The sequence below is a fragment of the Rhyacophila brunnea genome, unplaced genomic scaffold (assembly GCF_057557595.1).
Source record: "Rhyacophila brunnea isolate RB1 unplaced genomic scaffold, BYU_Rbru_1.0 scaffold_18, whole genome shotgun sequence".
In the NCBI taxonomy this organism is placed as follows: Eukaryota; Metazoa; Arthropoda; class Insecta; order Trichoptera; family Rhyacophilidae; genus Rhyacophila; species Rhyacophila brunnea.
The window spans coordinates 6,187,900-6,205,802 of NW_028232837.1; the positions used below are offsets into that span (position 1 = coordinate 6,187,900).

Genomic DNA, 17,903 nt, shown 5'->3' on the forward strand with positions numbered 1-17,903 from the left:
ATAGGGTAGAGGTGGGAAAACTGGTCGATTTTCAAGACTAAGTATACTTACTACCAGGGGCCTTATGTTGTAACTTGTGAGTTGAAGTCGCCCAGCGACATGACGTCATATGACATCATTGTGACGTACTACCGGAGTTAGTAAATAGTCTTCGAGAAATTAACGCTACTCTAATAGCGTTATTCATTGTCCCCATACACAAATAGGTGTTTCAGCATAATAATATCTATGGTTAGCCGTGTACATTGGGCGGCTCGCTTTGATGCGTGTATTGACCATACGTCACAATTACGTCATGTCGTCGGGTGACTTCATGTCACAAGTTACAACATAGGGCTGCAGTATAAAAAAATACTTAGTATCGAAACTTGTTCCAAATTGCTTACTAGTATTTGAGATATTATATAGAGCGTTTGGCGTGCAAAGCTATTTCAGTGTTTTTTAGAAACCATTTTTACACATTTTTTTTATAATATAATTATTATCCATTTACACAATCACGCATAAAATTTGAATTCAGTATATAAGTTTTAATTATAACACTAAAAAAACTCGACGTGACGAAATCAGATAGACGCGTAAATACTTATCAGTCTCATACTCAACTGAAACTAAAACTAACTCCATATTATTACTATAAAACGAACTTGTCACCATTTCTGTCCTCCACTATACCAACTTCACAACTGGGGAGAAAGGCAGAGAAATGACGCCAATGACAGTTGAGTATATCACGGCTCGGCATACGTGTATTCTGCTATCTCGCTCGCGCGCATTTAATGTCAATAGTATTGAAAGTCTACCAACAGTACCAACTAGAGAGTCGCGGCGATGATCTCATCGCATGCGTTCGAACTTCGAACAAGTTTATTGGGCCACACGTACTGAGTATGGGTAGTAGCATGCCAAGACTTGAGTACACAAACTGGTGACAGTATTTCTAACTCACCTCTAATAGGGACCAGTGGCGAAGGGTAGAGGTAGGCTATTAAGATCCGCACATAAATACTTCACAGTATACTTTGTCAGTCATACGTATTTGTTTTCATTGAAATAAGGCTACAATTTACAGCTGATGGTGTTGATAAGTTTTTAAAATTTAATTAAACCCTGTAAAAACCAAGCCATTATAGATAATAGTCAAAAAATACTCATCTATTTATAAAATATCTAACATTATTATAATTAAATCATACATAATTTTGAATGATTTAAAGATAGAATATTTTTTTTAACTATTATAGTTTGGTTTAGGCAGGTTATAATGAATTTTAAAAAATGAACCAACAAGACGTATGAATGACGAAGTATGCACAATTTTGTCGTATCGCCCAAAATATACCAAAATTATTATGGTTTGGTTTCGGCAGGGTTTCATTGATTTTTAAAAACTAGCCAATAACATCTGTAAATAATTGTAGTCTTAGTTTAATAAAAACAAATACGTATGACTAACAAAGCTAAATGTGCACTATTTATGGCGGATCTTCACAGCCTACCTCCATCCCATGCTATAAGTTAGCTAGTTAACTAGTTAGCTTAGCTCAAAATTTCTCTGAGGAAATAATGCCATTCGACCATTCCAAATGTATTTTCTTTATAATTCAATAAAACAAAAAATAATCAAAAATTTATTCAACGTGTCATAAAATCGAATACTTAACCTTTCTGCGATTAATCATTAATGCAATTATAAACAGAAATGTCTGGGTTGATTATTGGTTAAACCATAAATTTTTATTAAGCATTGCTAAGTTCATTTGAACTAAATAAAAAATAAACACATTTACTTCAAAAATTAGTAGGAGTATGGCGTATGCAGATGACAAAGTCGTGTTTGACTCGACGATCGTAAGGTTGGAGGTAACCGTGAACAGGCTCGCCGCGAACTCAAAACGTGTGGGTCTTCATCTAAATACGGCTAAGACCAAATCCATGTGCAGTGCTGCATGCATTGACACCGACACTCCTCTGCGGGTTTCAGGTCTGCCCGTCGAGCTGGTGTCCAGGTTCAAATACTTGGGTACCACGATTGCCGATGATGGTGGTATTTCTAGTGAGCTTGGAAACCGCATGGGTGTGGCGGGCTCTACGTTAAACCAACTTGGAGTCACATGGAGGTATTCTGTGAGGACCAAATGTTGATTGTTTAGCACGTGCGTGCTACCTATGCTCCTGTATGGCTGTGAGACATGGCATCTCACTAAGCTTCAAGAATCTCGGCTTTTGAGCTTTGAGAATCGATGTCTCCGCCGAATCTTAGGGGTACATTAGTACGACCGCGTTACAAACACCCGAGTTCATGGGCAGATACAACAGCCTTCGGTGATTGAAGTTATCACGAAGAGACGCTTTACGTGGCTGGGACACGCATTCCGGATGCCGCCAAAAAGTGCGGCACTTTGTACCCTTGTGGCACAGTCTCAAGGGTTCCGTTGCCGTGGCCGGCCCTCCCTCACCCTGCAGCGGTGCTACAAGAGCAACCGACGTGCTGCAGGTCTGACATGGCGGGAGGCACTCGAGTTGGCGATGGACCGAGGGAAGTGGCGCCAACTTGTGCTTGCCCTATGTCCCAATGTTGGGACGTGACAGGGTGGAAGAAGACTTCAAAAATTAAGGTTTTAACATTGAAATGAGAATTTATGCAAAATTTTCAAACACTATTATCTTATAATACGGTATTTTGAGTTGTTTCCCTATAGAACTAAGGTATAAGTATTGGTCATCGGTATGTAAGGAAAATCTGTCCAGTTTTTAATGTCTATAACTTGAAGACCAACAGCTTATATGATGTTTAGTAAGAGAGACATGGTACTATCTAGCGATAATAAGCGCTTGGTCAGGTGATGAAAGCACGCAGTCTGAAACAGTACGCCAAAGCAAAGGCTGATTTTACTCATAATGCAAGTACACATTAATTTTGCGACTTTATGAAACATCAATGTAAGTTTATACTGTCGGAGCTAAATTAGATCTCATGCACTAAAACAGGTGTGTCTAATTTCAAGTAATCTGTATTTTACTTTTCAATATCAAAATTGGCAGTGTTCTACTACACTGTCTTATTGACATTTTTTTAATTTAATAAAACCTTTAATATTAATTGAATGAGGATATTACGGCGTTAAAAATTAAACAAGTCTTTCATCATCATGTTTACATAGTGTTATCTGTGTAATAATATGTCAATGTGTGAATCGATGTTTTATTGTAATTGTGAGTGATTGACCAAATCAGAGCCAGTTTGATTTTATTCAAAATTTACGCGTTTTTAACAAGATGCACTTCCTCCCTACGAAAACGGTATATATTTTCTATCATAAGCGTTTTAATTCCAGCCAGGACAGAAGAAATTATACTCATGTGTAAACAAGTAGTCGATTTAAAAATGTAACTTTCCGAGGTTTGTTTTTTTTCGTACCGAGAGAGTATGTCGCGATTTCAGCCAATAAATTAAAAAAACCAATTCTATAAGCCACACAAATATTTTAATAAACTAACTATACTCTCTTTTGTGGTCGTTTCCTCGTGGCTGAGAATCGTGACCATCTTTGAATTTAGTCATCCTTTGGGCGACCAAGATTTTTCATCCCTCTCAATCCTCTGTTTTTCTCTGGGCAAAGTGAATACTGCCCCCGTTAGCTCCGTTACTTGGTCGCTACAACTCTTCGTCTGCTTTGCCTTACCTGGAGGCCACCCAAAACTACCAGTTACTCCAGGTCGTCCGGTCCATGCTGAAGAATATGTCCAAAATACTGCATATGTGTCGCTACATTTAAAAATCAGCCAAGTCCACCTTTAGGTATTTTTGATTTTTTTTTGTGAATTGCTAAAGAACTACTGCTTTCTAACATTTCTGCATTATCAAAATGTGTAATTTATTAATTTTAAATATTCTATACTCGAAATAATATAAACTTTCACCCTTTTGACTGTGTATTTGAGAAAACAAAAAGCTGTTTTTCTCCTATTCATCTATTATGGACTTGGCTGATTTTGAAATCTAGCGACACATATACTATATGTATATAAGACATAATATATATAAGACATAATGTCGAGAGCCATTCCTTTTTCTGCAGTCTCTGGATGATTGACTGGTTAGTCCTGTACTGTTACCAAGAAAAACAAAGCATTCGGCGCTAACACTACATCTTTAAGACATCAATTATTGCCTTCCGCTTTCTTGCCTTTAGAGTACATGACTCGACACTGTATAAAGTTATTGGAGGACATTAATGTTTGTCAAGCAAATTTCTCAATTTGTTGCCAATTTTAATTCTCCGATTCTTCAATAGTATAGTAATAAAACATTCCATCGCATTTTTCGCAATATGTGTGTTTTTATCTCTGATTCACATCCGCCTTTTTACTATTGGTCAATCCCGATCATAACCTAAATAATTAGTAAAAAAATAAACATATTTAGTCAAACCCAACCGCAAACAAAGGCCCCATTTTAAATTACTTACTCCTCAACTCGTGACTAAGTCCAGCTTCCTGGCATTCTATTTAAAGTACCGTAAACTCCAGTAATATAAAAGGTAATATGTAGTCATTGCTCTAAACAGAGGCCCCATTTTAAATTACTTACCCCTCAACTCGTGACTAAGCTCAGCTTCCTGGCATTCTATTTAAAGTACCGTAAACTTCAGTATTATTAAATGTATGTAGTCATTGCTCTTAACTCGTTTTCTTAATTATTTGTCTTTTAAACCTCAATCAATAATATTATACTTAAAATGATTTATCCACATTTTATAATAAGACCATTTTTTGTGTAGAAGAGAATGTTTAATATTTTTATAACAAAACATTGAATACATAATCAATTTATTAACCGAGTGTGCGATAAAGTCGATTGTTATTTTTTAGCCTGAAAAACAAAAAAAAAACTATTAGTAACAAAGGTCACCTTTCTTGGTGTGCTCTACAATCTACTCACGTCGTCTTGCCTTGGGAATAAAGGTCGCCCCATGTGTGTGCGTATTACGCGCCACCACTGAAGAAAGCACTAAACTTTTTTTCATTAATTGATTGTATACAATTGTTTCATTGGAGTTCTGCAATGGTTTCGCTAATTAGTCGAATTCATAGAATATGTTTTTGAAGTCAAAGTTTTTACGCACGTAGTCAGTGTTGCCAACTGTTGTTGACAAAATATACCAGACGGCTTAAAAAATAAATCAGTAATATATCGATTTGAGTTCAGAATAATTCACCTAAAGTATCGACCATTTTACTAACAAGTAATAATGGATGACGATATTCTAGAAACTCAAAGAATCTAGCCACTTTATTTGAAGAGCAGGGAAACTAGAAAACCTAACAAAAGGTAAAGTCCCTACATTTTTCAAGAGGTGTATTAACTTTATAAAAAAATCTCACTTTCATACTATTATATCGTTTCTTGGTAGCAACAGTGAAATAATGTAAAAAAGACGATTTTGAGATAAGTATGTCAATCATTTCCTGAAAACTATGAGCGGAATGCAGAATCCAATATTTTGATCTTAAGGATAAGTTGCCGAAAAGGATGACTTAACTATAGACTATACTGAATATAGAGTCAAGGAATCTTTAACGATATACTACTTTTGTTATGAACAAACCCCCTTCTGTATTACCATTTACTACTGACAGCTGCCGTCAAAATAAATTCGCGTGTCTATAAAACAGTCCATACACTCAAATTCATTTAACAGTTAATCTCAATATGGATATTGGTAGTGTTAATTCATTTGGTATGTACTTGCAGAATATTATTTTACTTTTTATACGCCAGCCCACAGAAATACAAGATGCCAGACAGAATGACACTTGACGCTAGTGTTACCACGTTAAAAAAAATATCTTGCAGTGCCTGTGGAATCACGTATAATGACTGACTGAAACATACGAGTATTATAATTAAATATTAATTATGTATTTATAGTTATTACATTTATAAAGTGCAGTTGTCATATTTTTGTAGTCGCTTAACAATTACAAAATAATTTACCTAAACTATAGGAAAGAGAATTCTTAAATATGGTATTATTTTCAATAGAAAAAACGAACGAAGCTTTAAGACGAGGTGAACCATAGACAACATAACTTAATCTGATCTTAACTAAAGACAATGTTTTTGCGTAGTGTTTTCTGCTAAGGAAATTTATGACAAATTTGTCTGCATTTCGCTCTATAGTTACCTACATAATGAATGACTGAGATTTTTTTTTAAATTATATAAAAGAAAAATATTATTGTTGCATTTATTAAAAAAATGTCAAGGTTTAATTAAATAGCCGATGGTTAATAATTCTATATAAGAAATCTTTATCTGACCATGTATCTTAATAATATCATGATATGATATTATTATGGGCCTCCACAGAGTGGATGTTTGTCTTAACAGATTTAGTTTTTAGGAGAAATGGATATCAGCCACTTGGTCAACCTATTAAGTCCATACTCTGATGATGACTCATAACTGAAACACAAATTTAAAAACAATATGTGTACTTTGCCAGACCCAGGATTCAAACCTAGGACCCACAACGCTATTAACCAACGCTTAACCCGCGCGGCCATCGTGGGACTGTAATCTTTTGATATATTTTAATCTCTCAATGAAGACATATATCTTAATGGAAATGTGGATGATGTTTAAGGTTATCCAAATGCATAAGAGTGATACATGCAGAATAATTAGTAGATAACTAAAGGCCGGTAGCTATTATCTTTGTAAGCTGATAGCTGCGAACCTGATTTCTCTAAAACGTAAGTCATTTACGACAAATGGACAGTATGCATTTAGTTTAGTTAGAGCTAGGACAGCCCTTAAGCTAAGCTGGGGTCATGTTGGTGGTAATTAATACTACATATTCATTCAGCACCATCCACCTATTTTTATTGTAATAATTTAACTGGCGATTACGTGAAAATACCTCATTATAACGATTTTAAAAGAAAATATTTGTAACAATTTACAATGGGTACTAGTGGCGAAGGCTCCATAGTAGGCGATTATTTAAAAGCCTACCTTCTAAGAAAAATAGACTACAATTAAAAAATAAACAGACCCTTCTATCATCGGAATCTTTAAGTTTTAAATTTAGAACTGTAAAAATATGCGACAGCGCAATCTGTCTTCAACTATTGTAGTTATATGATTACTTTGTTAGGAATTCAGGTTTATTTTGTCATCTTGTTATCTCTAGTAAGTATACCTGACAAGTGTGATCTTTTTCTCTGATCTCCACAACCTCCCTCTTTCCAAAAGTCACGCTTCGCCACTGATACGTAACTTTGTTTCATAATCACTAAAATTTATATTTAAAATTAGTCGCATTTCAATCATAATACAAAATTGGCATCTGTTTAATATTGACTATGCAAGAGCCCCCATTAAATTAATTGACAATTTTCAACTGAACTACATGAGCTGAATTTCACAATTAGTAGCGAATGTGTGATCACGCAAACAGTTGAAAAAATTAAATAAAATAAAAATAATCATTCTCAAACATTTTTCCCAACGCCGATGCTTTCCCGGTTCGTTTCCCCGCTAGGTACTCTGTCGGCGGACCGCGGAAGCTGCGAGGGTCATCAACAGTTCATGAATAAAACACTGCGACATCTGGCGCCCTGTTGGCAATGCACTCAACCGCTGCTCGCTTCATACAGTGCGACCCCATTGAATTTTAATATTCATGCCGCGCCATGAAATTTCGACCGCATTTTGCCGGCACCGAGTATTTTTTCCCGACCTAAAATACTGAGCCACTCAAAATTGTTCTCATTTTTCGGACGCGCTGTGATTTCAACTCATCTTTTACGAACACGTTTTAATGTTTTTAAATGTTTTTTTTTACCTGTCACTTAACCTGATTTAATCTTGAAAGTATTATACCTACGTCATAGGCTAAAAAATGAGCCACCTTATTTTATTTTAATCCATAAATGGTTCTTTTTAACTTTGTAGCATATTCACGGTAAATCGAAAAATACTTTTTCAAAATCTTTCTTCGTCTTATTGTGCTATTATGTTCCAAAGGGAGGAAGCAAAGAAAGCTTGGGTTGACAAGAACCTGCGGGTCTATTCTATACACAAGGTTGCTTTCGGTTCGCTACAGCAGCTAAATAGGGTAGGAAAGTATCGAATTATTAACACTTATTGTAACAATTACAATAATTATATTTATAATATTGTTAGAATAAGTACTATTTTTAATAGCACCTCTCGTGGCTGTGATAAATTTTAGACCGAGATAGACAGTTTTGATAGTTCAGACGGGTAACTTATTGTAATTTTTACAATACGTGTTAATAATTCGATACTTTTTTACCCTATTTAGCTGCCGTAGCGGACCGAAAGCAGGCTTTTGTATTAGAATAGACCCGCTGAGTTGATGGTGTTATACTTCGTTCATCTCCTTACCAAAGATTGGACTTCTGTGCAACTTCTGAATAGTATTAACAGCTGTTATATTTAAAAACCGTCGCCTTAAAGGTAATTGTTAGATGATTTACCTTTAAGGATCTATTTAGACTAGATGGCGGAAGATGATTGGGAAACAATAAGCATTCACGAATGTTAAAACATTACAGCTTAATCAACGGAAATGCGAGTACATATACAGTGGACAAGATATACGTGTTACAAAAATTTAAAAATAATAGACGAAGGGCAGGAGGTGCGTGTCCCTTTTTATACATTTTTGGTGATATCATTTTAATTAGTTTATTGACGTCTTGTGTATGATATCCGGCGTAGGTATATAGTTCTATGACCGCCTGAAGTCCCACACGATTATGTTGTTTGTTTTTTGTTATTGTTATTTTGTTATTGTTTATCAGTGTTTATTAGAGTAATTCTGTAGGTATTGCATCATATTACATGGGTATTGTTTATTAAACCTTATTAACTTGCAAGGTGTAGTAAGTATAACATTCTCTAAAACATGGGAGATCATACAACAGTGCCATCCTAATATTTACGTGGCATTTTTGGACACCATTCGAAGCACAGTACTTACTTTTTAAGCTACTTCGCGTTTCCAAGTTTTACGACACTACCAGTTTCGAAAATTGGGCTCCGGGATGATTATTGCTTTATTATCTGCTACCTGGATTAAATCGCTATAGCAACCCTCTAATCATTGAAGATCTTTAGCTACAAAATATATTAATTGAGTTAGCATTTACTTGGTAGAATTCCATTTTACAAGAAATGAAAATATAATTAATATTAAATTCTACAGGTCTAGTACAAAACCTGTAGAATTTAATATTAATTATATTTTCATTTCTTACAAAATATATGCGTAGTCTTATGCTACGTCTACTATTGATCCTTCTTTGGATGACAAGTTAAAGAATACTCAACCCCTTCCTAATAAAGTGGCAAAGATACTATTTTTTTTTCATTTAAATCTTCTCAGTTCTTTCAGTCTTTTAATAAACTGTTAGTATGAGCATATAACAAGGCATTCAAATCGGGCCAATCCAAAACTGATTAATTGAGGGTAAACCGTTTAAACGCCCAAAAATTTTCACACCTAAGTAAACCTCCTATAATATAAACTAGACCAACATTACTTTATTATCGACGTACTCTTAAGATGACTTACATATTATTATTAGTATTGTGCCAGCCTATTTGTTTGGTCAAATTTTGAAGTAAGAAAAGTGCTGCCCCTTAAAAAATCACGTATATTATGCAACTGACTAGGTATCCCATGGCCATTTATAGAGACGTCTTAGGATGTCCACAACTTCCTTGTATTTTATGTTAATCCCCTAAATCTAATCCACGTGCACGTACATTACCTCTATAAAACTATAATGGAATTAAATAAACCACAAAATACGTATATAGGAACATATTAAATTAGTATAATGTTATCAAGCACTGCTCTGGGACCAATAATTAGGCACACTAAAAAAACAACCCGCGAGTTTATAGTTTCTTAATAATTATTATGTTCACTGATTCGGGTGTATCGAGTTTAGGGATTGCAATACCGGTATTTCAAACCGGTATTCAATTATTTATCGATACTCAAATACCGGTTTCAAACATTCAAAATACCGGTATTTTCGGTATTAATAAAACATATTTACGTTTATGTTTTTCGAAAATGAATTAAATGTTATTTTTTCATCACTCACTGCTATAAATTTAGTATATAAGTTTTATACTGCCTAAAAATAATGATAAAAGTTAAATAACATTAAAAACAAAATCTCTCAAATATACTTATAGAATTGTCGTGATGAATTATTAACAATTATTTTTGAAAAAGAAAACATTCGTGGCAAATATTACCAAGTATTCTATAAAATTGAAGCAAAATTGATAGTACATCCAAAAAACCTTGAATTTGGGAAAGATTTTCCTATACCCGGACTTTGTAAAAAATAACAGTTCTAAAATAATTATGATATATAGGTATAATATTATATTTATAAAGGTCAACATAATAAATATTGGTAGGTACTTTAGGTTGCTATAAAATAGTGTTTTAAATAGATTTTAATTGTTATATTTATTGATAGGTACTTCTTTAAGATGAAATGAGAAAATTCTTTTTTCCAATAATATGTTTTGACGAATATCTGTTTTAATACCGGTGTTCAATAATAAATACCTAAATATCAGTATTGATAATATCGTCTCTGTTCTGGCAGAACACACTAACTGGAGAATACTAGTTTTGAGTAATTTGACCTTGAAGTTGTTAAAATGTTTGAAATGGTCTATCATGTGAGTTTATTAAGTAATCGTAAAAAAAATGACTTTAAAATAAAGACTCTTTATTTATTAAGAAGGTTTCCAGACGGTAAATTTTGATATAAGGAACATTTTGGTATAACTAACTCAATATGTCATTTTTTTCGAATTAGTGTCTTCTGCCAGAACAGTGACGATATATTCATTCGGTATTGCAATCCCTAATCGAATTATGTTATAATCTCTAAAATTTTTTTCATTTCAGAATCACTATTTCCACAATTCGCTGAGCCAATTCTCAACGTGACCGTCACAATTGGACGTGACGCACTCCTAGCGTGTGTGATCGACAATCTCAGAGGATTCAAGGTATAAAATGAATTAATTACATTAATCCAGTATGACAAACCTTCCTTTAAATAAAATTTTATATGCAGAGTTAAATTGCTGTAATAAATAGAGTGTGAGTACGTTTACTTCATTTCCTCAATCATAACTAGACCGGGGTCTCGACAAACCGCCCGAACCAAAACCGCCCGGGCATTAGGAATTAGACAATTTTTATTTGTACATATTATTATATTTTTGATACATAAATAAAATAAACAAACGAATATAGACATAAAAATAAAGATATGTATAAAAAATATGAAATATTTAAAATTAAAATTCAATATTGTGTGCTCCTTCTTCGATGGCGCTAGAGCTCAAGTCAAGCCCTGGCCTCCTCCATCGCCGTCCTCCAGCCGGTACGGTCCTCCGCACGTCTTTTCTAGTTCCTGATTTTTAACAGCTGGTTGGTATCTTTTGTAACGTTATCACCCCATCGTGTGCGTGGCTTTCCCACTGGCCTTTTCCCCTTGGGTTTCCTTCGAGGATCTTCTTCGGTATCCGTGACTCAGGCATGCGCTGGATATGGCCTGCCCAGTTTAGTCTCTGGAGTTTTATGAAGGTAGAGAGTTTTGAATCTTGGTATAAGCGGTGTAGTTCCGTGTTGTACCTAATTCTCCACTCTCTACCATCATTCATGGGTCCGTATATTCACCTCAGAATCTTTCTCTCAAAGCAGTCTACCATTTCAGCTGCTTTCATAGGTATGCAACGACTGTGCGTATGACGGTTTTATAGAGCCAGATCTTAGTTTTTCTATGGACATTTCTGGATTTAAATATGGGTAGCAATGAGAAGTACGATTTATTTGCAGCGGTTATTCGGGCTTTTATTTCTTCCAGTTCCTCGTTCTCTTTTGTGATATTGGAACCCAGGTATGTGAACCGATTGAAAACTTCCTTAAATATGCTAAATTAGAAATACGATGTACCATAGAAAGGCATTAAGTTATGCAGTCTTTCGTGTGATTGGATATATTTATACTTTGACGCAATTGGTATTCTGAAACCTTATGCTTATTTATATTTTAATTTCAACGTGATCCTGTTCTTGTCTAAGTTGTTCTATTGCGGACGTGAAGATCTCTTCACATAGTTTTGGATGTCCGTATTGTTTTAGCTTTTTCTTTTGTACTTATTGATATGAATCATATAATTTTGTTAGTTCACGGTGATCCCGTCTCCTATCGGCACTTTTTATTTTTATTTGAAAATCTCTTGAAAATTCTCAGGCATAAAAAAACTCCCGATGCGTCACAACCAAACGTAGGGCGCAGATACACAATTAAGACCGACTGTGGTGCAGAAAAGGTTGATTTGAAGTGGTCTATGTTTGTGTTGGAAAGATGAACTCATAAAGTTTGTTAGATAATATATATATGGCACCAAAGAACCAAGGACTGAGAAGTGTGAAAGGAGCGTATAAGAGGACTAGTAGAAAAAACTGTATTTTTTATTCAATTTGATTATTTGTGGACTGTCATTTTGAAGGATGCTTGTAAATTCCGGATTGGGGTAGGGAGATATTCAAACAGGATGCCAGGCACTGACCTTTGATGTTGGGAGGGCAAGCGCACGCTGGAACTTGTCTCGGGTCATGCACTCACGCACTAATAGGTAAATAGTTTTAGAATGTCACTATTACTGTTACATTTAAGTTGATATGAATGATGATGACGTTTGTATGAAGAATCAGATACCATGTGTCGGTAACACGGCTTGAATAGATTTCTGATTTACTGAGCTCGTGCGGAGACTCTTTTTGAGTACTCCCATTCACTGCGTCCAACGCAACTGGTGCGTTGCCCATCAGGTGGTCATTAGATATAATTAGCATGTAATTTAAATGTGGTGATTAAATATTAAATAAAATGTCCGCAGCGAATGGGGATAGCCACACCGTGGCACGTTGATTCTCTCGTTGTCTACTAATAACTGACTATCATTAAATCACGGTCCACTGATGACCCATGATTGTAAAGTGTCTGGATAACAATAATAATACGGATGGTAAGTGTGACATATTTTTGCGGATTTAAGCCATTCCAGACAGAATTAATTTTTCAGGATCACTTAAAAAGGCACACTGATTACTAAAATTGATATAACTCATGTATTATTCATTCAATTCAAATACATCTTTTAAATATTTATAGGTTTTGAATTGTTATATTAAGTATTTACATTTTAAGTAAACTTTGTGTATAAGTGGAATGAAAAAAACATGTCAAATTTAGTTTTTTGGGTTTTTTTAGCCTTTTTTTATACAAAATGACATAGATAAAAATTCCATGATAGAAGTAAATAATAAAAAGAAGATATACTAAAACTGGAGCTAAATATAATACTCTTCAAGATATTAAGAAGATGGAGGGCCATTTTATGTTTTTTACTGTCTCAAACACCTCATACCTAGCGAACTGATCATTATTTTGACAAATTTAAATAAAAATAGATTTTATAAATCAAATATTTGTTGAAAAATCATAAAATGATAGCTACATATATTATTAAGTAATTTCAACTTTAAAAAAAATCAAAATATGATTATTTTTTTATTATTTTCATCAAGTCCTGCATCCTGTAACACCGGCGCCAAATTGGCGCCGATAGGGCGCGATGGGATGAGGATCAACCAATCTGTCTACTTTTTCATAATAATATAATATGTCATGTAAAAAGTCACAAGAGATCGACATTACTTGTATAAATAATAATATAATATTCAGTTTTAATGAAAATTGATTAGAGGTAAATATTATTTTAATGGATTTGAAATCATCTCAGTATCCTTAGGCAATCAAATCAAATCAACATTCGCTACCAACCAACACAACAATGTTATAATTGTTTCACTGATATCACAAAGGCATGAATACAATTTTTTCCATTGAAGGCCATATTATTTAGATTACATCCCCAACAGGTATTTCAATGGATTAATTTTAATCCGGATATTTTAATCCCTCTGTTATGTTATTCCAGGAAGGATATAAATTTAAAAAAATATATATTTTGTAAACGTAACGAGATTTCAACATGCTTAGCAAAAAATAATATTATTAAACACAGCGCTGTTATTTTACGTGCTTAAAAAAGCATATGCATTTTGAATAACATTATTCTGTATTAAAACAAGCAGAAAAAATAATAAAAAAAATATAATTTGTTTATATTTTCAGAAAAAAACATTCATTAAAAAATTTATAATTAAAACAAGTGATAGGTACTATTTAATTTCAAAGTATATTTTTATTTTTCTGATATTTTATTTGATTGTAATCCTATAAGTACCTTACCTTTATAATATAATATGTGTAGTAGTTCTACGTTATACGTCCATTTATTTTGTAGTTAACTTCTAATGGATTCAAGCTCTGTACTATTCCATTTAAGTCGTTTTTTGCGACCCGGGTTTCGCCTTTCGGCATCTTCAGGCGTCGTGTACGCTCACCAAAGGCAAACACATACTGACAACGAACACCCTTAACTCTACCTTATATAATATCTCATGTCTTTATATTTATGTTATTCTTAATCTCTATCTTGTTAGGCTTAACTATATTATAATGTTTATATGGAAACTTTGCTGGTTGCAATAACTTTTCATTATTATATTTTAAATTTTTGTAATCAATATCTAACTGTTTGTTTCCCTTATAAATATAATAAAATTATTTAATATCTATTTTTGGATATCTTTATTGTTTTACTAGTGAGGATCTATAATTATATAAAGATACTAGCTGACCCGGCAAACGTTGTTCTGCCATATAAATTATTTCTAGTGAATATTTTGGTTATTAATTAAAAAATAATGAATGTATCGTAAGTGTGTGGGGATAGGATCTATGACAGAAAGAGGAATAGAGCGCTGTAGACGATGACCGCCGATAAAAAAAAAAACATCAACCATTCATTTTCTCAATTCAAAATGACTAATGATGTTCATAATGAATGAATTACCTGTGACAGGATCTCGTTGTTGAATGTTTATGCAATATCCGTTTTGTGCCTTCCAGAAAATTAGCAGATATTGGAGAGCGTCGTATGAACGGTGTGTGTCAGCGATGAACTCCATATTATTGTTTTTTCTTCGAATCACGATTTCTCGCGTCGATGTGTAGTCGCCAACCATGATTCCAGCAATGTCATCAACAACAGGTGCATTGAATCGACGCACGTGCTCTCCAGCTGGTGTTTTATCAGGATTGATGACAATAGCGTGATTGTCACTTTACAATTCGTGCATGTGTGCTTTGAAGAATTTCAATAATTCATTGTGCTCATTCAACAGGGCGTCCAGTTCGCCGACGATGCGCCTGGAAATAGGCGAATTGAGGCCATTGTAGCCGCAACTTGCATCTACATGATTGATGTCCTCACCGCCCATGAAGTAGATTTGTAAAAATGTATGTGGTTCGTTTGGCATTGGCAGCAATGAGCCTACTTTGTGGTATACTTGGCCTTTGATTTTGAACGTAGAATGGAATTGTTGACCATTTGCCGCAGTATAGTGAACTATTTCTGTTGCTCCGAACGAAGTCTTTTGGAAGCATGAATTGAATGTGCGAATGGACTTCAGGAACAGGTTTGAATCTGGAACCGTGCCGATGAGCAAGCCGTTCAATGGTTTTGGTGGTATCTCAATTTCTGGTAGTTGCACTTTTCCTGATACGCAACACATCCCGGCTGACTCATGTTTGAATTTGAGCGCATGACAATGGGGCCATTCTTTGTCCATAGCACCAATCAGCACTTTTGGATGAGCGGAATATTCAATATCTGGCTCGTACTCGAATGCGAGACGAAAGAACGAAGCGGATGTAAATGTTCGATGTACTTGTTGGCGTTGTCGGTCATTTGCTCTGCGTGTGTTAACTACGAACCGGCGCGCTTGGCTCCGTTCCAATTGTCGTTGTTGATTTCGTTCAGCTCGTGCCTCTTATGATTGAGATGCACGCAATTGCGACATGCTTACACGCACGTTTTTGTTTTCTTGTTGGATTTGTTAGTCTGTTCTTTCTGCTCTACTATTTTGCATGTTTGTTGCTTTATTCGTTTGAGGGCCTTAATGGCCCCCCTTGCGTCTTGTTGGCATTGTGCAATGTAATACACGCACATAAAAATAGATAAATTAAAATAAATCGTACAAAATTTTGCACGCACTGCGTTGTGATATGCCGAATGAAATGTCAAAATGGCGCGACGCTTCTCTTGAATTCTTCTCGGACGTAGCGCCATCTGTCATTCAACAACATAAATAATTTCGTTCTGTTAGAAATACGAACGACGGTTAAATTTGTTCATACAAAAATAATAAAATCGCGATTAAAAAATGGAAAGGTGGGGGTAGGAGGGTTAAAATTTGGGGTTATATGTATTTTTTGATGCAAAATAATAAAAAAAATACAAAAAAACAATTGTCAAAAAAATAAAAGAAAATTTTTCTGGATAGAGATATCCTAATTACCTAGCGGTATGAAATATACTTGTTGACCTATTTTCATACCTATCAAATATACATAAAAAAATTCATAAAAATCGGTCGAGCCATTTCGGAGGAGTTCGACCACAAACATCGTGACACGAGATTTTTATATATGATATTATTTTTTTATTTATTTATTTATTTATAAAAAAGAGTATTACGGCATTACAGCTTTTGGCCAATGCGCCATAATACATAATACATACAAATATATAAAAATATCTTAATTACAAATAACAACTAATATGACAAGAAAGTGGAAAAGACAGCATGTGTAAATATTAAAGAAATATGATAATATTTACAATTATAAATTTATCCTATTTAAAACGTCTACAAACATTATATAATTAATAAAAAACAAATCAACTTTTATGGTGTCATCAAATAAGCTAATTGCACGATACACAGCATCATGAAACATAACATCTGTCCTGCGACGAGGTATCTTGAAGACCGTGGAGCTGCGAGTGATATTGGTGGGAACATGAAAATTAATATTTGCCAGTATATGCGGATTGTAAATGAACCCACGAAGAAGTAAAAAGAAATGCTTTTACTGCTGAAAAAAAAAAAAACGTCAGTTTATAATAAACTTTCCGGTGACGAGAGTAACTACTTCACTCTCAACCTGTACAGTTTCTTTTCTTGTTAATAGCTGATGTTACTTGTTAGTAGATATTATATACAATCCATGACCATTTGTTAGGTAAATAGGATTAAACCAAAGGTTCATTGCAAAGTTTGTTGTTTATAACGATCCTCGTAGTTCAGTGCGTAAAGCGCTGAACTTTCATCCATGGGCTCCGGATTCGATGAAGTTACAATATATTTATGTGATTTTCTCAAAGCCTGGATGTATGTAATTTTACAACGTTTTTCTTAGCTCGTATTCTCATGTTTGTCCGCTGGTTCTTTGTCCAGTACAAATCTTGCAATCGAATTTTAACTAACTTCCCGACTAGCTAGACATTTGAAACTTTTAGAATATATCAGAACACGATGCTAATGCATTTTTTAATACTTATTTTAGCCATCTTTAAGTAGAATTGAATTCATTTTCAGTTAATTCTGTTTTGTATGAAAAGTTACTTCGACACCGTTATTGGTTGCTAGGGGGTCTGGGGTCCTAGCAACTAAATTATTAGTATATACGTGCGTTACTATGGAAATCAATATGACATGTGAAAATGACATTTCAGTATTATTTCTATCAAGTACAAAAATCAAGTACAAGCTTAAGCTAGTCAAGTTTATATGATTCAACAGAAAATTTAAAAACGTTCTTTTTATCTTGTAATTATTA

The 17,903-nt window shown here is 34.1% G+C and overlaps 1 protein-coding gene across 1 annotated transcript in view; it reads left to right on the forward strand.

Annotated features, from left to right (window-relative positions):
* Positions 1 to 17,903, forward strand: part of LOC147073146 (lachesin-like) — a 54,371-nt gene that overhangs the window by 6,566 nt on the left and 29,902 nt on the right. Inside the window, exon 3 of the mRNA XM_085945611.1 lies at positions 10,983 to 11,086. Coding sequence (XP_085801737.1) covers positions 10,983 to 11,086 — 104 coding nt within the window. The remainder of the gene's footprint in view (positions 1 to 10,982; positions 11,087 to 17,903) is intronic.